The 23,174-nt window shown below is 39.6% G+C and overlaps 2 protein-coding genes across 4 annotated transcripts; one reads left to right on the forward strand and one right to left on the reverse strand.

Moving 5' to 3' along the window:
* Nucleotides 1-1,128: 1,128 nt before the first annotated feature.
* Nucleotides 1,129-9,870, reverse strand: LOC123871298 (cellular tumor antigen p53). Its single transcript, XM_045915020.1, has 8 exons — nt 9,670-9,870; nt 7,812-7,896; nt 7,169-7,313; nt 6,188-6,286; nt 5,580-5,769; nt 3,159-3,387; nt 2,379-2,577; nt 1,129-1,592 (listed from the first exon to the last, which is right to left on the reverse strand). The coding sequence occupies exons 2-8, from the start codon at nt 7,868-7,870 to the stop codon at nt 1,410-1,412; spliced, it is 1,104 nt and encodes a 367-aa protein (XP_045770976.1). The 5' UTR covers nt 7,871-7,896; nt 9,670-9,870; the 3' UTR covers nt 1,129-1,409.
* Nucleotides 9,871-10,647: 777 nt separating this feature from the next.
* LOC123871280 (HIRA-interacting protein 3-like) lies at nt 10,648-22,683 on the forward strand. 3 transcript variants are annotated; one of them, XM_045914992.1, is made up of 16 exons: nt 10,648-10,849; nt 11,021-11,134; nt 11,212-11,433; nt 12,565-12,734; nt 13,169-13,262; nt 13,738-13,791; nt 14,143-14,184; nt 14,570-14,654; nt 15,066-15,147; nt 15,569-15,783; nt 16,383-16,599; nt 16,920-16,994; nt 18,093-18,276; nt 19,070-19,249; nt 19,702-19,865; nt 20,424-22,683. In XM_045914992.1, exons 2-15 carry the CDS (start codon nt 11,029-11,031, stop codon nt 19,863-19,865), a joined length of 1,890 nt encoding a protein of 629 aa, XP_045770948.1. In that variant the 5' UTR covers nt 10,648-10,849; nt 11,021-11,028; the 3' UTR covers nt 20,424-22,683. The 3 variants fall into 3 exon arrangements, with proteins under 3 accessions (XP_045770948.1, XP_045770951.1, XP_045770949.1); XM_045914995.1 differs by having other exon boundaries at nt 18,108-18,276; XM_045914993.1 differs by lacking the exon at nt 10,648-10,849 and having other exon boundaries at nt 10,861-11,134.
* Nucleotides 22,684-23,174: the final 491 nt, after the last annotated feature.

Genomic DNA, 23,174 nt, shown 5'->3' on the forward strand with positions numbered 1-23,174 from the left:
GCTACTATGCTGCTAACTTACGTAAAAATATCGTAAAAAATCAGTTAAATACGGAATTTTGAACTGAGAATATGAAGATGGATTTGCCCTGTCGATTATTATTAAAGTCATAAAAATAACAAAAAATAGTCCAACTATATAGGTTTTTTAGCGTTTATACTATCGTGAGTGATTTCCATTATAGAATAGAATAGATTTTTATTCAAATAAACTTTTACAAGTGCTTTTGAATCGTCAAATATACCACTGAAATATATAAATATACATCATTCCGGCTATACGGTGTTTAGCCGGAATGACACGTCATGAGCCCGACTAGTTTCTAATCCATCTGGGGTCCTTTTTCACAGGGCTCTCAACCGTGACGCGTTGCGAGCTGGGTCTCTGTGAAAAAGGACCCCGGATGGGCTCGAAACTAATCGAGCTTACGTTGACTAAACACGCGAGTATATCCAGAACAATCTATATTCATATGTATAGGTCTTTTCGAAAAAGGTACGAAAATTAAAAGGTACGACAGTGGAATGTGACGAAAAAATTACGAATTTCGTACCCTACTAGCAACGCTGGATCCCGCTTACATACCGTCTTCAGAGAAGGTTCTTAGATTAAAATCTATAGCGAGCACTTTGACTTTGCTTAGACTTAATTTTCAGTTAGAACGAGACAGATTCATGCCAGCGTTATAAAGCTGTCTCATTTTAACAGTGTCTTAAATCTGAGCAAAGCCAAAGTGCGCTCTCTAGATTTCAACCATAGATATCCGAATTTTAGGCTGCCTGCGCCCGCATTCAAATACCCGGATACGGAATAACGACAAAGTGTAACTCCGCCATTACATTAAACGACAAATTGTTGTTTTGCACGAGTAACATCTCTCATTAAATACGTGAGTGTCATTAGAACGCTACTAAAACGGAGACAGTGATCGAATTGTTGATTACTGAGTAAATAAAAAACCTGTATTTTTTAAAAGTTCGCAATGTATGTGAATAACAGCTCGTTCACACAGGCTGCGTAAGCGTGGCATAAACGTAGCGCGTACCATTGCGTTGTATGGAACTGTATGAGACATGGCATACCGCTTGCGTGGCGTGAACGTTGGCGTAGACGTAATGCGTACAGTTATGTCTACGGATTCACGCGCGTCACTACGCACGTGTCACGTGTACGTGCTTGGTGTGACTCGGCCATAAGACGTGGCTAAGACTAGGCGTGCACGAGTCCCCGATTTTGTACGCGATACATTGGCGTGTTTTTTAAAATTCTAAATCACTAAAACTACAAGTATAAAGCAAATGGTTATTGGTATTGGATTGTGTTTAGGTAATATAATAATAGCGCTATGTGTTCGCTAGCGTTCTAATAACACCCTGTATAACTTATAAGACAAACATTTTGGGAACTGCTCACAGGATGTTTGTGTTATATTCAGCCTCCAGCTTGTCTATAATATTCTTAATGTTAGTTATGCACCTATCCAGGTCGTCGACGGGCTGCTGGTGCGACCGATTGGTCGCGCGCATCTGGTCCATCATATTGTGCGCTACTTTGAGCGAAGTTATAGCCGCTCGGGGCCCTACTATATCCATCTGTAAACAAGTTCAAACATTTATCAAACAGTTATAATATTAATTGTCTTACCACAAAAACTGAGGTGTGGTTTAAACAGACATATCCCGATTATCCCATACAACCACAGAAATGGACATATACAAGTATGTTGTCGTATAAAATGTAGCCTATGTCACCCGGCCCATAATGACGAATTGATTGGCACCTAATTCATTATAATCGGCCCAGTAATTTAGTCGCTATGGTGGAACACACAGAATTTGATACAAACATACATACATAGACTGCTAAAATTATAAGTCATAACCTTTTTGACTTTTCCGTAGTCACTATAGTTTACCATGATAGGTAACCAGTCATTATAACTTGTCTCCTGCCGTCATGTTGGCACCATTGCTTTGTTTGCTTTATACCTTAGAACTTTTTATTAGGGTTCATTATTGTGTGTGTGTGATTGTAATGGTGACTTTGAACAAGCGAACAAGTTATGGTGAACAGTATGTAGATAAAGAATAATATGAGAAAAACTAACTTCCAAACTTTTAACACCAACACTAATTGTAACAAGTGTAAATTAAAAATTTATAACACCCCCGACAAGTGAAGGTTACAGTAACTAGAAAAGAGCTGATAACTTTCAAACGGCTGAACCGATTTTCTTGGATTATAGCTAAGAACACGCTCGATCAAGCCACCTTTCAAACAAAGAAAACTAAATTAAAATCGATTCATTAGTTTAGGAGCTACGATGTCACAGACAGATACACACGTCAAACTTATAACACCCCTCTTTAGTTAGATACCTTGGGTATGGTGACCACGGTCAAGTCCTGGTTGGGCACGGCCTCCAGCTTGATCTTCTTGGCGGGCGCGGGCGGCTGCTTGCGCGGCAGCGCGCGCTTGCCGCCGCTCGCGCGGAACTCCTGCTCCTGCGTGTTCTTGTCGCGGCGCGGGCACGAGCACACGCGCGCGCCCACGCTCTGCCGCCCGTACACTGTGCCACTACCACCCGCCGCAGATTATCACAAATTAACAGATCTGTCATACTCGCTCGGCTAATACAAGCAGCGAACGTCCGATCCGGCGAAATTCTGACATGTCTGAGTTGGCATGTCTGCGGGATTTAGTACAAAATGGTTGAGACTCGCGCACCGACATTTTGCACGATAAACAATTATGCATAAAAATAAATAAAAATCTGTTTTAGAATGTACAGATAAATCCCTTTTATATGATAGCCCACTTGGTATAGTTACCTTTTAATTCATTTTGTGATGAAACCACTTTACGGTTTTAGATTTTTTCCCTTTGTGCTATAAGACCTACCTACCTGCCATATTTCATGATTCTAGGTCAACGGGTATACTACATTATGTTTTCTTGACACACACACGAAAGACAGAAAGAAAGCACTTTTTAATAAGGCTTTTTGATAAGGGTTCCGCTTTTCCTTTTGAGGTACGGAACTCTAAAAATTCCCAGATTGCCCCTGCCGGGAATCAAACCAGTCATCTTTCACTTTTAAGACCAAAGCGCTCACCACTACGCCAAGGCGATTTGTCAAAAGTAAGAAATATACTAACATAGAATCTTCAAGTGTAAAGATGATGTCAATGGCTCGCCGGTTAATGCCCGAGCTGCAGCTGTTCTTGCAAACGAAGTTGTAGGCGTGGCCTCCCGGGCCGTTCAGCTGCACCACCACCGAGTACCAGCAGTCAGTTTCTTGAGGATTGCCGCAGTAAAACACGTTCGGGTCTCCCATCTCTCGCGCCGATCTCAGTACGTTGTTGACTATTACTGCATCCGTTGTCTCTACAGAAAAGAGGGAAAATTTCAAAGGTCTGTTGGCCCAACAGAACTCAATAAAATTTCAAAACAACAAAATTCTCAAACATAATTTCATACACACAATAGAAATAGTCTAAAGCTAGTGACAAAGCTGAAATGGAAGTTTGCAGGGCACATAGTTCGAAACAAAGTTGAAGTTGGGGTCCCAAGGTGCTGGAATGGCGACCTCGGATTCAGGCGGCGCAAGATGCAGTTCAAGTTCCATCCATTCCATCTGGGCGTATATCCGGTTTCGTAGTTGGGAATACTGTAGAATAATAACATCAACTCACTTGTGTTGGAAGTGACATGCGCATGTTGCAAGCAGCACTCCACGCGCTTCTACATCGCTTGCTGCGCCATCTTCCTCATTTCCCAGTTCAAGTTCAGCAACAAGTTGTATTCTATCTTGACGTATATCCGGTTTAGATGTGGGAATACTGCAGACTAACAGCATCAACTCACTTGTGTTGGAAGTGACATGCGCATGTTGCAAGCAGCGTTCCACACGCTTCTCGGCCTGCTCGGCGTCCGCGAACACTACTGTGGCGCGGATGTACATCGCGCGCTGCGGCACCTTGTTCACATCCCAGTTGAAGTTCAGCGAGAAGTTGCATTCTATCTTGACGTATATCCGGTTTAGATGTGGGAATACTGCAGACTAACAACATCAACTCACTTGTGTTGGAAGTGACATGCGCATGTTGCAAGCAGCGCTCCACACGCTTCTCGGCCTGCTCGGCGTCCGCGAACACTACTGTGGCGCGGATGTACATCGCGCGCTGCGGCACCTTGTTCACATCCCAGTTGAAGTTCAGCGAGAAGTTGCATTCTATCTTGACGTATATCCGGTTTAGATGTGGGAATACTGCAGACTAACAACATCAACTCACTTGTGTTGGAAGTGACATGCGCATGTTGCAAGCAGCGTTCTACGCGCTTCTCAGCCTGCTCGGCGTCCGCGAACACTACTGTGGCGCGGATGTACATCGCCCACTGCGGCACCTTGTTCACATCCCAGTTGAAGTTCAGCGAGAAGTTGCATTCTATCTTGACGTATATCCGGTTTAGATGTAGGAATACTGCAGACTAACAGCATCAACTCACTTGTGTTGGAAGTGACATGCGCATGTTGCAAGCAGCGTTCCACGCGCTTCTCAGCCTGCTCGGCGTCCGCGAACACTACTGTGGCGCGGATGTACATCGCCCACTGCGGCACCTTGTTCACATCCCAGTTGAAGTTCAGCGAGAAGTTGCATTCTATCTTGACGTATATCCGGTTTAGATGTAGGAATACTGCAGACTAACAGCATCAACTCACTTGTGTTGGAAGTGACATGCGCATGTTGCAAGCAGCGTTCCACGCGCTTCTCAGCCTGCTCGGCGTCCGCGAACACTACTGTGGCGCGGACGTACATCGCGCGCTGCGGCACCTTGTTCACATCCCAGTTGAAGTTCAGCGAGAAGTTGCATTCTATCTTGACGTATATTTGGTTTAGATGTGGGAATACTGCAGACTAACAACATCAACTCACTTGTGTTGGAAGTGACATGCGCATGTTGCAAGCAGCGTTCCACGCGCTTCTCAGCCTGCTCGGCGTCCGCGAACACTACTGTGGCGCGGACGTACATCGCGCGCTGCGGCACCTTGTTCACATCCCAGTTGAAGTTCTGCGAGAAGTTGCATTCTATCTTGACGTATATCCGGTTTAGATGTAGGAATACTGCAGACTAACAGCATCAACTCACTTGTGTTGGAAGTGACATGCGCATGTTGCAAGCAGCGCTCCACGCGCTTCTCAGCCTGCTCGGCGTCCGCGAACACTACTGTGGCGCGGATGTACATCGCTCGCTGCGGCACCTTGTTCACATCCCAGTTGAAGTTCAGCGAGAAGTTGCATTCTATCTTGACGTATATCCGGTTTAGATGTAGGAATACTGCAGACTAACAGCATCAACTCACTTGTGTTGGAAGTGACATGCGCATGTTGCAAGCAGCGTTCCACGCGCTTCTCAGCCTGCTCGGCGTCCGCGAACACTACTGTGGCGCGGATGTACATCGCCCACTGCGGCACCTTGTTCACATCCCAGTTGAAGTTCAGCGAGAAGTTGCATTCTATCTTGACGTATATCCGGTTTAGATGTAGGAATACTGCAGACTAACAGCATCAACTCACTTGTGTTGGAAGTGACATGCGCATGTTGCAAGCAGCGCTCCACGCGCTTCTCAGCCTGCTCGGCGTCCGCGAACACTACTGTGGCGCGGATGTACATCGCTCGCTGCGGCACCTTGTTCACATCCCAGTTGAAGTTCAGCGAGAAGTTGCATTCCATTTCCACATATATCCGGTTCAGTAAGTGGGAATACTGTAGAATAATAAATATTTGTTACAGTGGTCATTATATATAATGACTAAATTATCTAGACAATGTGTTAAATTAATCACTTTATCCGAATATTATTCATAATAGCACATCAAAGTTGGTCAAAATAATATATTTGAAGGAGACACCTCAGAAAAATAATTATGATTAACATTGAAAAATAACTACTAATAGTGGGTGCACTAATGATACTCTCGCACTACGAGAACATTAACTAACTACCCTCAATATTAACTATGGTAACTCCTATTATGATTCAGTTTCATACTCTACTATTATTTTTATAGTTTAATCTCTCTACCTTACCCACTGAATCATTGGACTTTTGTCAACTAGGCAAGTGCCTAGTTAATCAAGTTAGAAAATTAGTTGGATATTAGGTAAATTTAGTTATATTTACCAAAAACTTTTTCTTTTGCGTAAGTGACCCATCTATTTCTATTTCAAACGCTGCTTTTTCAGACACAATTTTCCTCTCTGGTGGACCACGTGGTGAAAGCTATAAAAAGAACATGTATAACAAGACAATAAAGAAATTATCTGATTTGATTTTAAAAAATACTGACTTTAAGTAATCATCATGATATAATTAATTAGTCCTCTAACTCCAAACATCTTTATCAAATAGAAGTGGAACCAAATGGATGCTGCACATTTTAAATAGAAAAGCGGCCAAGTGTGAGTCAGACTCGCGAACTGAGGGTTCTGTACCCGTGATTTTTTCCGATATTTTGAATGATAAATCAAAATCCATATTAAATTAATATTATAAATGCGAAAGTGTGTCTGTCTGTCTGCTACCTTTTAACGGCCCAACAATTTAACCGATTCTGACGAAATTTGCTACAGGGTCAGCTTATATCCCGGGGACGGACATCTTTTGCTATTACTTTTATCTTTTGCTACTTTTTATTCCGGAAAATCAAAGGATTCCTAACGACTCACCCACTTAACCGATAATTACTGATAATCTTTAATTGACATAGACAACTTTTTATCCCGGAAAATCGAACAGTTCCCACGAGATCTTTAAAAACCTAAAGTTCATTGGATAAAAATAATTAAAAATCTATTTAGAATGTATGATCTACGATATGATTTACCTACCTGCCAAATTTCATGATTCTAGGTCAACGGGAAGTACTCTTGAGGTTTTCTTGACAGACATGTCAAACAGACAGATACACAGACAGATAAACAGACCACAAAGTGATCCTATAAGGGTCCCTTATTTCGTTTTGAGGGACGGAACCCTAAAAAGGTGGAGGTTCTTAAAAAGCTGCATGTTTTTTTATCTACTCAACTTATGCATGATATAGAACAAAAAGCTCCTAAAGATATCTAAACCTCACTAATGTACGTGAAAAAATGAGATACTAACTGGAGTGAACTGAATTTGTGGACTGTATTTCATGTCAACAATAGCTACATCTAAAGTTTCTTCAGAACTAACATCTCCTGCTAGATATGAGGATATGTTGAAATCATTCTCAGCAACTGGTAGAAACACATCGCCTTCCAAGTTCCTGGAAAGTTATTTATTTATTCATTAAATTTATACCAAACACTTAAAAATAAATAAGCATTAAAATGATGTGCTCATGTGGGACATCTTACTTCTGAAGTAAGTATCTTTAAGTTTGGTATACAAAGAAAGCGTTAGGTAGACAACATTAGATGGCTGGGTCACTATGGGCAAGAGAAGCACAAAACAGACTCATCTGGAAACACCTGGAGGAGGCCTATGCGTCAAAAGACATGCTGATCGCAAAGGGACTAAAGTGCAAGTTTTAAATTAATTAGTATAAATTCAGCAATAAAGGCCTTATTTATTTATTTACTTCTGAAGAGATTTCTAACAGAAGGTCTAGAAGGTGACCACTTAATAATGATAACACTATGGCATTATAAAAGGGATAGCAATACATATTAAATTTAGACCTGCAATTTTAGTTTAGAGATTGTGTACGATAAAATTAGCCACAATCCTAACTTTTATTCTACAAATTAAGCTATGAACTTACAAAAGGTCCAGATCCTGGCTGTTGGAAGGTGGCATTGTCAAATCCTCAATTTTATACATGATTATGACTTCTTTGCCTCGAAAAACTGAAAAAATAGAAATGGAAACAACATTTACAGTAATGAAAATTCAAATTTTTTGGTGCCAACTTTTAAAAGGGCTGTGTTGGGTTAAAGAGGATACAGGTGGACTAGTATTAAAGTTTGACAGCTAGATTGCAATAACCTCTGATTGTCTAACACTCTTCACTGGCTAAAATGCAAAGTTGCAGCAAGAGTGCCATCAATCCAGCCAATTACAACAATCATTATAATGAAATTTTAAAAACGGTAACTTTCCAAAATTCAGTTTTAACAAGACTATTGCACATTACAAACATTTTCTGATGATCAATGAATAAATCATATTTGGGGTAGGCATAGGCACTACATTGTTTACATCCTACAATAAATTAATTCTCTATTTTGGTTATTGGCAGGGTAAACTGATAGACTGAACTCGGTAAAAGATCTACCCATCACAAATCATGAGCCATTATGCACTATCGACTATTCGGCCGGGCGACAAATCGACAGTGCATAATAGCTCTTTAAAATAATTAAAGGTGGGCTAAACTGTTACAATTTTTCAACGAAATAAACTGTTGTAATATATTTTTATAACTGTTGTTTTAAACTGTTATAATATATATTAAATGTTATAAATTTTAATTGAAATTATTTACGCTGTTGGTTGTTGTTGTTGCAGTTTGCTGTTGTTTAGATGTTATAACATATTATATAAAGAGGAATTATTACTTTAACACTCAGTACCAGGAACATGGTACGTTTTTTTGGTTTGCTTTTTAGAAAGCGTCTATAATCTAACTATCAATTTGTCATCAATTAGGTACAATCAGGACAAAACACAAAATAATTTAACTTTGATTTTTACACTAATTGTATAATTACATTAAAATCTAAAAATAACTCAAAACGTATTAAACAATATGTTACACATAGTCATCTAATTTACTATTCACACTATGTTTTTTCCAAAAACAATTAAGTACATAATACTTCAAAACGATGATAATAATTTTCAAAACACAATATAACAGTTTGACGCATTTAAAAACTCGCAACTGTGTAAATGCTGTAAATGGTTCACGTTGGAAATATTATATTGAATGAAAGTGTTGTTTTATCTAAACTGTTGTTTATCTTCGTCTCCTCGCAATTAAAAATAGCTCTTATGTATATACGAAGAGTGCTTACAATACTTTGCAATCTAAAACAACAGTGTTATAATTTTATTTCTGTTCGTCGCCAATAAAAAATAGCTTTTATTATTACGGCCGGAGTGTTCACATTACTTTGAATACTAGTACGAACGAAATCTTTCCGGTCAGGATGAGCGTTCGTGTACATAGATGGCGCTGTTATAGATTTTCAAACGAATTAAACACTAATTAATATAGGTAATAATTTATATTACAACAGTCTAGTGGCAAATTTTATAATGTGTTATAACGTTATAAAAATATATTGTAATATATAATGTGTTGTATGTTATAACGCCCACCTCTAAAAATAATTGAGTTAAAGGGTTGCCCTTACAGAAGGGCAGGTTGTAAACAATCTCGAGTTTTACTTTTACCTACTGGATCACACGCGATATAATATACCTACTTGATCGAAGTTGGGAGGACCCAAGTATGCGAAACTTTCGTCTCAATCGGTCCATTCGTTTTTAAGTTATTCGCGCAAAAACAAATTAACTAATTTTAGTAGGTATACACATAATTTTAACAACTTTTTCTGATAAAATGAAAAACTAAAAAACAACATGGCCCTTTGTTATTATTATTTTTAACTTACCAATTTTAGGAAAAAGTCGCACAGTATGGCACTGAAATACTAAAGATTGCCGTCCTTAAGATTTAACTTTTAACATAAATTACAGACGGTTATTTAATTTATATTTAATTAATTGTATTTAAAACACAATATTCAAAAAATAAAGTTTACTGAACTCGGACGCCGGATACATTTTTTTTAATTTTTTATTTCATAGACAGTAGACACGTAGTCCTAGACATATCCTATAATATATGTTATTGGTCTGTGGTCCTAGACACTACAAACTACAATATATAATCTGTGTGGACTGAGACATTGACAGGACGAGACCGACGAGACGAATCCAAAAGGCATCCAACTTGCAATGGCTTCATGATGGCATCCGACAGACCTTAGACCGACCATTGTTGGAAGAAGGTTGGACTGGATGGATTGGGGACGTCGTCGGCGGAAGTTGGCTGGTCGGCACCGGTGATAGAGTGCCGAGTTCGTTAGGTACCCATCTCACGAGTTCACGACCATGAGTATAAAGATAAGAGTGGATCCAGCGCTCCCATACCTAATTAAAACAATTAATAACTATCTACTTATCGCTGTCCCACTTTGACTGCAGAGCGAGGACAAGAGATACCTACTAAAGCGCCCGATACTCGATCCATTTATACACTAGCTGATGCCCGCAACTTCGTCTGCATAGTTTGCGGGACGGGATGAAAGTAGCCCATGAGAGAGTGCTCAAGCAAAAATGAATCTCGTCGATCCGTTCCTGCGTTGTGATGTGAGTGAAGGACAAACCCGGCAAACCTGTACAAACACACATTCGCAATTTATATTATAACATGGATAGTGATTCGTGCAAGTACGACTGGGCACGACTCTTTGTTCGACTAGGGTTCACCTCAGTTGGTATGCTGACCATAAATTACCATAACCAACTATAACCTATAAGATTTTTACATCTATATAGGTATACCACAAATAAAAAATAGTAAAAAAAATAAACTCCTGAACTCGGCTTCACTTCACTTTGTGTTTTTTTCTAATTTTACTGTCAGCAGAGCTGATAAATTAGGTGCATATTTCGTATGCAACAGCTATTTTGACTCGATATTGTGCTTTATTATGATCCAATTTATCAGAAAAAAGGTCCCAAGTGATTCTAGTAACTAAAATCAATAACAATCAGTCTGCAACAAAGGTACGCTTATGTTTGCTTTAACCGAACATATAACCTGTGTTTAGTGCTAGCGTCCGGTTGGCGTCTGTCATAGTTAACACGAAACATTTCATAATTTGTTATTACGAAGATGCGGGGAAGTGGTTTTGTGTGATTACCATCAGTGGAATTGTAAGTGATTTATCATTTCAGTGATCAAGATGAATTATGAGGCGGAAAGAGCCATGAATCAGAAGCGGCTGCGTATGGAGGGTGAGCCGGGACACGGCGTTGTCCAGGGAAACGGATTGCCGCTTAATTATATAGGTATGCTGTGTTACACGTACTCGTCCGAGGGAAATCTTCCTGGGAAGTATAACTCAGTGGCTGCATATTTGTTGTAGATAATGGCCATCAAATACCGTATCAACCGTACGCGAGTGCGTATAACACGCATTATCCGCCGCCGGATGCCTTCGCAGCGTACGGGCCTCCGCCTCCCGGCGGCTACGCTCCGCAGAACCTGTCGTACGCTCCTCCCGCGCACCAGAACTACGCACATCATCAGAGTTTCCCGCCGCAACAGCCTACCCAGGCGCAGCTTCATATGGCACAATCACATATGGGTATGTAATATTATGTATATAAACAAGACTTGATCTGAAATAAAACTTTAGTAGATGTATACTTTTTACTTTTTTGAAATCAATTCATTTTTAAGATAGTATTTTGTCTTTAACAGTATTGTGGATTTATGTTATTTCCTTGATATGTTTTTATTTTTGTATTTTTTGCCTATCAATTGGATGTTTTTTAATTCATAATTCTGTATTATTTTTATAGCAAATTAGACCAAAAACAATCTTTTTCATTGTTAGACACTTAAATTTATAATAGTATGGCAATATATAGCTAAAAATAGCTTACTGAGACTAAAAAGTACCAGAATAAAACCAGAATAAATAAGATACCAAATTCAAAGGTAAAATATTAATTTTATTTTAGAATTCCTATTGATTAACAATAATAATTTGTCTTATTATGCTGTACACAATCTTTAAACTACACTGTGTAATTGACAGGCTTAAATCGATTACTACCTTTTTCCGCTGGGAGCATTATAAAAAGGATAGATATATATTAGACCTGTCATTTTAGTTAGGTTTAGAGGTTGTGCATAACAGAATCAGCCACAAAGTTTAATCAATGCTATGGTTTCATTTTCATTAGTATTTTCAAAATAATCTATGTACCCTTTGTTAAAGGCTTTCTTTTGGAAGAGTTTTGATTAATATCATCATCATTGCACTACAAAATATTTGTCTATCAATATCATTGCATACATTCTCTTACAACAATCCATTTTGCATTCCGATTAACCCTGTCCAACCAACAAAGTTTTGTCCGTCCAATGCTTCTATAATCCATACATCAATACATCCATCCTGGTGTGCAACATCAGTTTTTTTTAATAGAAACAGAAAGTTTTTTATTTGGAGAAAGTTTTTTATTCAAACAAACTTTTACAATGCTTTTGAAATGTCATTGAATTTATCACTGGTTCAGAATGCCCTTCCTACAAGAAGAACCAGCAAGAAACTCGATGGTTGCTCTTTTTAAATCTTCAATGTACAATAGTATGCCATGTATAAGTAATTGCTGTCCCGCCCATTCTAGAGCAAGCTGCGTGTCACTCTGATTAGTATGAGTCTGATTAGTATACAGACAATTTAAATGCAGATCAAAGGTTGTTTCAGTCCAAGGCTATGGAGATGTGGGTGTGCACAAAGCAGCATGGCCGCCGCAGCCACATCTACTGCCACCTCTGGACACACAAAAACCACTTGACATCAAGCAGCTCAAACCAGAAATCAAACTTGAACCCACTGATACACACAAGAGGCCACATCCAGAAAATGAAATGATGGTATGAGTTTTCTGTTATTATATTTCTCACTAGCTAATGCCTGCAACTTTGTCCAGTTAGGGCTGATTTAAGGGTTTTAAGATCCCATTGAGAGCTCATTTATTTTCCAGAATAAAAAGTAGTCTGCAAGATGCAAGCTATCTGTATACAAAGTTCATGATGCCCACAATTTCGTCCCTGTGGATTTAGATTAGATTTTATAAAATCCACCCATATTTCTTCAAAAAATAAAAAATAAACTACTAACATTACCACAGAGTAAGGAAATGATATTAGGTACATACAGCAGTTCAACGAAGCCGTTTAGACAGAGCAATCGTGTGGTAAGTGAAGGACGAGAACTGGTCTACGCAGTTAGAGTCCTATGTTAAAGTGTTGTTGTGATCATCATTTACCTCGAGATCTAAGGCGTCCGTGATAATACTTTGTTTCAGACTGCTGAGATGGAGCATCCTAAAATCAAGATCAAGACAGATATCTTTAAACCAGATGAGCTGGCACTTAGACCTGATGTTGAGAAACCACGTGGTAAGTTTTGAAGGTGTATGGACACACGTTTTACATTACATTTAAATATTTAATCTATCTGTAATCTGTCGATAAGTTACTTAGTAAGTTAGCAACATTGCTTTTTGTCTTTTTTGTAACAATGTTGCTAAGTAATTTATCTTCAGATTATAGATAGTTGAATATTGAAGCTCAATGTTATAAGGGGTATAATAGCATTGCACTGAAATAACAAGGGCAAGAAATTAACAATTAAAAACCCTTTTTTAATTGTTAATTTCTTGTAAAAATGAACTTTTAAACCAAAGGCGTAAGACTGGCTTCCCATAGCGCAGGAAAACCTACTTTGGGGGCTAGGTACTTTGCTTGTTATTAAGGTGTTGTACTTAGTTAGTTTTGTCAAATAAAGCTTTTTTAAATATTTAACTTGACATTTAACTACAACTAACATTATACTACAATTTACACTACATATTATTATTTGCCCTCTCTCCAGATGTTGCCGCTATAATACCAGCAGAAGTCACCAAGATAGCTGACCCATCTAAAGGTAAAACATCTATATAGCTATATATCATATAAACTGGCCAAGTGCGATTCAAACTATGCATTGACGGTTCTTCACCTTGGAAGGTTACATCTAGTTATTGTTAAAAAATAACAAAAACAAAATAATCTTGATGGTGCTACAACTTAACAATTAAAGAAGCTCTTCCATTTTTTTATTGTTAATTTGGATTTTAAAACTAACTTTAACATTGATGTGAGCTACCTCTGCTGGACGAAACCGGTTATGGGCCATGAAAAGATTGTAGACAGACAGACACTTTTTAATATTTTATAATATTAATATAGTATTTGAATTACTGTGGGTGGTATTCAATGATTTTTCTTCTTTTAGATGATGGACAAACAACAAGGGTAGAACTTGAGAAACCAGTTGGTAAGTATGATTGCAAAACATAATCTTCCACTCACTTCTGTCATGTCATATTATTCACCACTTTCACACATATATCTCTCCTTTTTTCCTTCCACATGCATATTTAATACTAGCCGATGCCCGCGACTTCGCCCGCGTGGATTTAGGTTTTTCGAAATCCCGTGGGAACTCTTTAATTTTCCGGGATAAAAAGTAGCCTATGTGCTAATCCAGGATATTATCTATCTCCATTCTAAATCTTAGGCTGCATCATTAATTGCTAGCAGGTTTGATTGCAGCCAAGCGCTAGTCTATGATTTAAAAAAAAAAACAAAAGATCAAATATGACGCATATCGTCAGAATCGTCTGTTCAGCAGTGGATATCCGCATTGCATTTTGTTCTAGAATCGAGCAAACCTGAAGGCTTACCAGAAGCTGGCAAGGATGCTGCACATCCCAAGGAGCCCACGGGGACGCCTTCAGATAAAAGGTTAGCATTTTGGATATAATCTACTGTCTAATCTATCCTAGCATTAATAAGACTAGTCTGAGTCTAGTTGGTATTAGCATTTATTTATTCCAGACACAAATCCTCCAAAAATAGCACTTTGGTATTCATTCTGATCACAACTAAATTTTAGAGTATTTGCATCTTTTTCTTACTAATGCAATATGAAAAGGACAGACACAGTTTGATTTTATTTAAAACTGTCAAACTGCCAAGGTGCCAGTATTGAGCATATTATAGTGTCTAAAGTAGGGTGGCGCTAAATTTTAGAGTTTTAAATTTATTTTCCATCCTTTTTTTAGCAGTATGTACTAAAAAGAAAAAGATGCAGATAGATAAGAGAAAAACATCAGAATCGACGCCATTACTTACCTTTTATATTTTATTTATCAGCGAAGAAGACAGAAAACCGTTCAGTAGTCCGGAAGGTGCAAAAATGGGCTTCGCACCTGGCAAAATGACACCTGGTTTGGAGGTGACATTTTATATTTTTAAGATTTTTAAAAGTGTTTATTATAATTCAATAATTCTTTAGTGCCGCTCTGTTGCATTTCCACTTTCCCTTTCTAAAAAGTTGCTAATGAATTTCAGTTCCTTCATTCGTGTAACTTACCGTTGGTGTCAAGTTAAAACGACCTTGAACTTGCGCAGTGGGTGTTTTACTATATTTGTTGAGTTAAAAGATCTATGACCTTATACCTGTGCAGTGGGCGATTTATCGATGTACGGCTAGACCATGCGCAATGATCAGCATAGTTAGTTGAAGGTTACATGAGAAAATATGTTTCTCCCCGGTGGCGGTGATGGTGATGATGAGGTTTTTTTTTCATTTTACTTCACATAACATCCAAAAGCAAGTGTGGCCCCATAATTTTTTTATTTCTATTTCTATCCAGCCGAAAAAACGAGGTCGTCCCAAGGGGTCTACAAACAAGCCGAAGCCACCAGGCACGCCCACCAAGTTGACCCCCCCGACGCCGAGTGCTGCGGCCCCTCGCGGCCCGCCGCCCGCCGCGCGCCCCATGCCCGCGGGCCGGCCGCGCGCCCCCTCCGGATATCAGTACGCCATACGACCGTTCAGAAAGGACTTCTCCGGGATACAGTTCAGAAGGTAGGACAAGTTACAAGCTAAGAGCAAGAGCAGCCGCCGAGTTTTTTGCTGGTTCTTCGCGGTAGGAAAGGCATTCCGAACCAATGGTAGATGCTTATGACGACTCAAAAGTACTTGTAAAAGTTTTATTGAATTAAAAATATCTTTTTTTTATTTTAAGTCACCAGGCACGCCTACCTAGGCGCACTGGGCGCTAGTGACCCACCGTGTCCCCGCCATCATTACGCGTCCTCTCTGATTACTAGGTTTAGGAAGGACTTTGTCAGGGATATAGTTCCGATGGTAGGACGAATCACGTGCCGAAAGACGTCTGGCACGCTCATTTAGTTTTGAAGATGGATCTATTTTGTTCTTATCCGGTATACTTTAAAAGCATAGACATACTTGGTGAGCATGTTAAGCCATTTGCTGCATTTATTTGTGACGAATCTCCTCGTTCTCTGCATACCATCCGCGTATGAAAGTACAACACACAAAGTGGCGATAAGTACGAGCTCTACTCTGGACTCAAATGTAAACCCTCGGCTCATGCTGAAATCTTTCCCAAAATATCACACCTGTTTTATTTTATAAGCAAATATTTTTGTTTGTTAAACCAGGCGATGGAGCGATGACTGTCTGGACTCATCACACATCCCGAACGAAGTGTACTTCGGTGACGTTCCCGTGCCGCTCACAGTGCTGTATAATTACTACGACGCGAATGCCGAGAGGGAGAAGCTGGCGACGCAAGCTGCGCAGATCGCCGCACAGAAAGCCGCCGCTGCAAAGCTCGCGGCTGCCAAGCTGCAGGCCAGAGGCGTCATGTCCAATGAGGTAACATCCAAACTAAGTATACTTGGGTGACGTTCCCGTGCCTCTTGCAGTGCTGTATAGTTACTATGATGCAAACGTCGAGAGAAAGAAACTGGCAACGCAAGCCTCGCAAAAAAGCCGCCGCTGCAAAGCTCGCGGCTGCCAAGCTGCAGGCTAGAGGCGTCATATCCAATGAGTTAATATCCCAACGAAGTATACTACATAATAAAATACCATAAATCCAGCCAATCACAACAATTGAGATTATAATAATGATTGATGCAGTTTTTCCACAACCGGTCAGGCAGAACTTTAAATTGTTACATTTTCTTCCGTTTAAGGTGACGACAGTCGACTCATCATCGTCCGATGACTCGTCCGGATCTTCCGAGAGTGGGTCTGAAGAGAGCGATGACGTAAGCATCATTTTTTAAAGATTTCATTTAACATATCATTTGTAAAGTTAATATGTTAATCAAATGTACTTTTAGCATTCGAACAGCCTTTCAATAATATGTATTTGCTCCTATATCGGTACTAAGGCCCTAGTATAATTTTTTCAAGTGTTAGTATAATGTATGTATGTAACATGTAATGTAAAAATCTTGTTCTGGGGGCGCTGCTATTATATGGTATTCTATAAATTAGTTCCACGCGTTTTCCGCAATAATGTAGTATTTTAGATAAGGTATTTTATTTTTCTGGTCAGGCTTTAATATTAACTGTACGTAAATCTGTCATTTAGTATGGACTGGAAAGTCATAGAAAACTTTTCCGTCCATACCCTATGAGAGATTAAGTACACTAGGGATTCTGATTCGATGTTGGATACACAAATAATTCTATATCTCCTATCGAATCGACATCTCCTACCGATATCGGAGCAGATATTGTGGAAATTTTCGTAAGTATAAAAGAACTTTGTCTTTAAATAGTTTTTATTTCATTTTCATTAGTTTTGAAACTGTTTGAGCTTAAAGATGGCTTCGTTATTTGTGAGTTGTGATGCAACTGTATTCTATCCGTAAAGTAGTTAGTATAGCCCAAGTGAACTAGAGTGAGAGAACTCTCAATTTGATCCTGAATCGACGATATGTCAAATAATCTGTGATGACGTAAAAAAAAATTGGCTACTTTATTTACATTTGACGCCCGCCAGTGACGTCGAAGCCCTGTTTTATCAGAAGTTCCCTAAAGGGATTTGTATTGAGATTTGCCGTCAATTCAAAATAGTTTCTAGAAAAAAGATATTGTATTTATTCTGTAGCTAACATTTTTTGGAACTACCTAGGTATTTGCAATATTAAATTTTGTAATACTTAGAAAAAGAAATCATTATATATGCAAAGAATTTATCAAACAAACTGTACTTCATTGACTTTTCTGTTCTTATTTTGATCTCATTATATGCAGGCGTCAGGACAAGCATTCAGACAGACAAGAACTTGGCCGATTTTATCTCAAGTAGGGTAGTACTATAATCCGGGATGTGGTTTTATTTCTACAAATTGTAGGACATGCCCCTAAAGCGCGGCCCCGGACGGCCCAAGGCGCCGAAGTCCCCCAAAGCGTCCGGCACGCCGGGCCGGCGCGGCCGTCCGCCCGTGCCGCCCGAGCTGCGCCAGCCCGGCATCACCGACATGAAGAAGTTCCTCAAGGCGGCCGGCATACGCTTCGACTACAAGAAGTTGACGGAAGGTGAGCTAAACGTTTGACATGCCCCTAAGGCGCGGCTCCGGATGGCCCAAGGCGCCGAAGTCCCCCAAAGTGGTATCTGCGCCAGCCCGGCATCATCGACATGAAGAAATTCCTGCAAGAAGTTGACAGAAGGTGAGCTAAGTGTATGACATGCGCATAAAGCGAGACCACAGGCGACTGGTTCGACTACGAGAAGCGAGCGAAAGGTGAGTAAAGTAGGATATACTCCTAACTCACAGTTCCGGCCGGGTGGTTCAACTACAAGAATCATAATATGGAAGGTGAGTAAAGTGTAAGACATGACCCTAAAACGCGGCCCCGGAAGACTGGTTCGACTAGAAGCTGATGATAGGTAAGCAACGTGTAGGACATGCCCCTAACGCATGATCCCGGGTGACTGGTTTGACTACAAGAAACGGGCGGTAAGAGAATAAAGTGTAGGACATGCACCTAATGCGTGGCCCCGAGTGACTGGTCCGACTACAAGAAGCTTACTGTATAAAGCATCACTTTCGGTTGTGGTCACACTGAATGCATGCACTGTTTGTTATAGATGGTAGACATGCGCTAAATGTATTACTAAACTAAAAAGATACGTAGGTATCACGCATTCATATTATATCAATGTAATTTATTTGTTCATTGCCATAATTTGAACGCTTACAGTGAGACCTTCGCAAACACCTCTAATTAGTTGACAATCTCTCCCCTATTGACCAAAATGCACAGTTCCACTAAAATTTCATAAATTCAAGCAATCAAAACAAAGTAGATAACCTAAAGTTTCGCTCAGGTTGCACAAAGAACAAGGACCGGGTGGCAAAGATGAACGATCTACTGGTAACGGCGGGGCTGGAGGGCAAGCCCACGCTGGAGAAGTGTAGAGCGCTGAAGAAAGCCAAGATGGACAAGAAGGAGCAAGAGAAACAGGCCAAGAAGGAAGCCAAGGCGACCAAGCACAAAGAGACGGAAGGTTGGTATAGTTAGCGAGCATGGTACTGATTCTGTTGGCAACTAAATTTTAGAGTATAACAGTATGATATACCCATTATGTACCCATATTGATTTCATCAAAGAAAGGAAAACCTAAAAAAATACATTTAGACAAATTCAAGGAGTTTTGAAGCGAAACTGACAGTTAAAGCCACCGGGTGAGTACTATTGACGTCATATCTTTAAAGCCGATTCACACCAATTGTGTATGCAGCACGTACACGTGACACGTATTGACGCGCGTGAACCCATAGACGTAACTGCCCGCATTACGTCTACGTGAACGTTAACGCCACGCAAGTGGTATGCCACTGCCATGTTTCATACAGTTCCATACATTACAACGCAATGGTACGCACTACGTCTACGCTTACACAACACTTACGCAGCCTGTGTGAACGAGCTCTACATATTTATTTATTTGCGTTGAAGGTGGTGAGGAAGGGTGCGCGCGGCGGATGACGCGCGGCGCGACGGGCGTGAAACCGCGGCAGCGCATCGTCATCTCGTCGGACGAGGAGGACGGCACGCCCGCCGCGCGCCGCACGCTCTCCAAGCTGCGGTCCAGTGTCAACGACGAGTCGGATTCCGACTAGGTGAGTTTCCGTTGCTCGGCGGTTTCTTCTTCGTCGTACCACTCTTGGCAGAGCGGTCGCGGTCATCACGAAGTGACGTTTTTAGGGGATTGCTATACGCCTCCGAGCATTCGGAACTTCTCCCTGCTGGCCGATAGTCTGGTACACTCGTGCGACGGTTTACCACTGAAGTAATCTTACCAAAATTGGTTCAACGGTCAACTACTGAAATTCGCAAGATTAGTAGTTCAGCTGTCAACCACTGAACTAATCTCGCTAAGAGTGTCCCAGCGGTCAACCACTGAACTATTCTCACCAAAATTGGTCCAGCATTCAACCACTGAACTAATGTGGCCAAAATTGATCCAGAGGTCAACCACTGAACTAATCTTGCAAAGATTGGTCCAGCGGGCAACCAATCACTGAACTATGTAGTTTTTAGTGTTCTATGAATTTGTAAAAAAAATTGAATTCAATTGAGTTTTCAATGGGCTCAAGCCGTTAAATTTTGGATTAGATAGAGAATTGTGACTACACTTTGGCAATTTTAGTATTATGAAAAATGTTTCTTTCACGCAGGTGGTAATCCTTGACTTCTCTGCTTGGTGAGGGTGTCAATTGGACAATAATTTGCCGATGCCGTTCGCGGGCAGTGAAAGGACTGTGTGCGGGACCTCTAGAAAGTGCTTCGACGGGGGTCGCTTGCACGGAGCGTGATCGCTTCAATTCCTACTAATTTTAGGTCGAAGTGTCGAAATTTTGAAAATCCGCGTTGTGTTGTATGATGGGTGTGGAAAAGAAGGTCAGATAGATACGATAAGTTATTTGAACACTAGAAAACAGTCAAGATAGCAGCTTCTTTAGGGAACCGCTCAGATGACATGTGTCTTCAACGTTTATGCAATGTTTTAGTGTGTGTCCTGATTGATGGCGCACCATGCAGGTGGAATAAACGGGGTATACAAATGTTCGACAGGTTTGAACCGGTCCAGAGTACGAGCGGACGCGCACATGTCACGTCGCATACTAAATTCAGCGTGTAAATACGCTCCGCAAGGCACTCAGGACATAGACAAGGTTGAACACATGCCGTCTGAATGGTTCCCTAAAGAAGCCCCTATCTTGACAATGAATTCCAGAGTTAATGAAATTTTTACCTTTCTATAATTTATCATCTTTATTTATTGCATTGCCTGAAATTGTGTAAGTTTATTCACTAAACAATAACTGGTCAAGTGCGTGTCAAAACACGCATGAAGTAGTGTTCCGTAGTCATGCTAGTTGCTAAAACCTTTGACGCTCGTTATCACTTATCCCTCCACTTATCATTGGAGCGAGTAAACCAACATTTTTGGCTCTCGCTTACCTATCCTGTCATTTTCTTTTCAAAATTTGGTTTAGCAGGTTTCTTTATCTCAATTGCAACTTTAGTTTATTTTAAAATGGCTGTGCCACAGACTAACATGCATAGACTGGACTAAGTTGTAAGGGTTTTTTGTCCTTACTATGGAACCATAAAAATGGTCTGGAAATCTCGAAAGTGTGAGAAACAGTCGGGAGGTGTTAACTATTGGTTCGAGGTCGCTTTCGAGTTTTAGTTTTTACAGTTGTAAATTTGACAAAATCATTTCGCTGCTGGAGAACAGCCATATTTCACGCTGAATTTCAATTTGGAATAATTATTTAACTATTTATTTACTTATTATTTATTCAATTATGTTTAATTATGAAGCTAAAATCAGCGTACAAAATGTATGTAATTTTGTATGGCAGCTCCTTAGAGGCTCGCGCACATTTAGTCGGACTGCATCACCTAAATAGGTCTGTATGTGTTTTTGTACATTGTATTGCAAGATGTTTGCGCAAGACTTTATGCGTGAGCTTCTATATAATATCTATGAACTTTATTTTTATGGCAATTGACGCATAAGGGTTAGCACAAACCGAGCGTAAAACTGCTCAAGCAACAAAATAAATAATAAATTCGTACATATAAAGTACAAAATATACAAATAAAACTCTCGCCGAAAATATCTTTCCCTATCCCTCTTTATTCCCTATCCTGTGGAGATATCGAAAAAATCCGGTCTTATTCCTTGTTTACATTATAAAGGGAAGCTCAGTGTAAAATTTCAAATTTCTACCACCAAGGGATTGGGTTTTCTAGGTCCAAGGTGTTGGGCTTTCTAAGTCCATGGGTTTGGACTGGGGTATCAGAGGGTTTGGGGCTGGGCATTGCTGAGATAGTGTGTCAGGACTTTTTATATGTTTACGTAATATATTTTATCTTTATTTTATTTCCATCTTTTGCAACTATTTCAATTAAATAAGAACGATATTTAATTATTATTATCAGAAAAGTACGCATTATGCTCGAGTTTCACGCTTAGTTTTTGCTAACCCAATGGTGTTCAGATACGTCTTGATACGCACACATAGTCGATGGTAATTATTCAGATAAATATTATCTATTAACGAAAATGCCAAGTCTAAAAATAATGCTATTCTTTTCCGCAGGGAATAATATGAAAAGGATAGCATTATTTTTAGATCTGTTAATTTAAGTTGATTTAAGGACTTATGTTTGGCTTTAGTAATGCACACATACTCGTATGTATAGTCCATAAATGCACGACATAGATCGAAGGCGCATTTCAATAAAATTAAGTGAAGTCAATGTTTGTGATTTTTATAGGCGTTACACAAAAACATTATCCAAAGGGAATATTTGGGTATTTATTTAACGTGTATTTTCGTAATTACTTTCGTAATTATTAATTTTATGTATTCTCAATGAAAAATGTTTTGGTGAAAAACCTTTAGTCTCCGGCTACACGCTCCGTTAAAATTGGGTGTTTTCCTACTTTTGAATTTGATAAATATTATTACTTTATTATAAACTAGGATAAAAATAATGACGTACGCTGAAAAAAATAATAAAATCCAACAAAGATTTACAAAGTTACAGGAATTTTAATTTTGGAGTAGGAGAGTCTTCTATCCCTTTCTCGCAAAACGAAAATTTGTATCAAACCGCACGAAGCTACTAATGGCATTAGTGACGGAGTGACGTCAAAATGCTATATCTATATCTCTGTCTAATCTGAAATATTTATTTAAATGCTTATAATTTTTTTGTTATTTGATCGATTTAATTAGTTTTTTCAGTTTACGTCATTATTTTTATCCTGGTTTATAATAAAGTAATAAAAAAATTGGAGTAAATACCCTACTGCACAGGCAAGACCGAGAACTGTGCAGTCCAATCTTTAGCAGCTTTTGGAACTGTGCGGGATACCGTCTTGTCGTCCACACGCACGCACTTAACTG

The sequence above is a fragment of the Maniola jurtina genome, chromosome 13, assembly GCF_905333055.1.
Source record: "Maniola jurtina chromosome 13, ilManJurt1.1, whole genome shotgun sequence".
Classification (NCBI taxonomy): Eukaryota; Metazoa; Arthropoda; class Insecta; order Lepidoptera; family Nymphalidae; genus Maniola; species Maniola jurtina.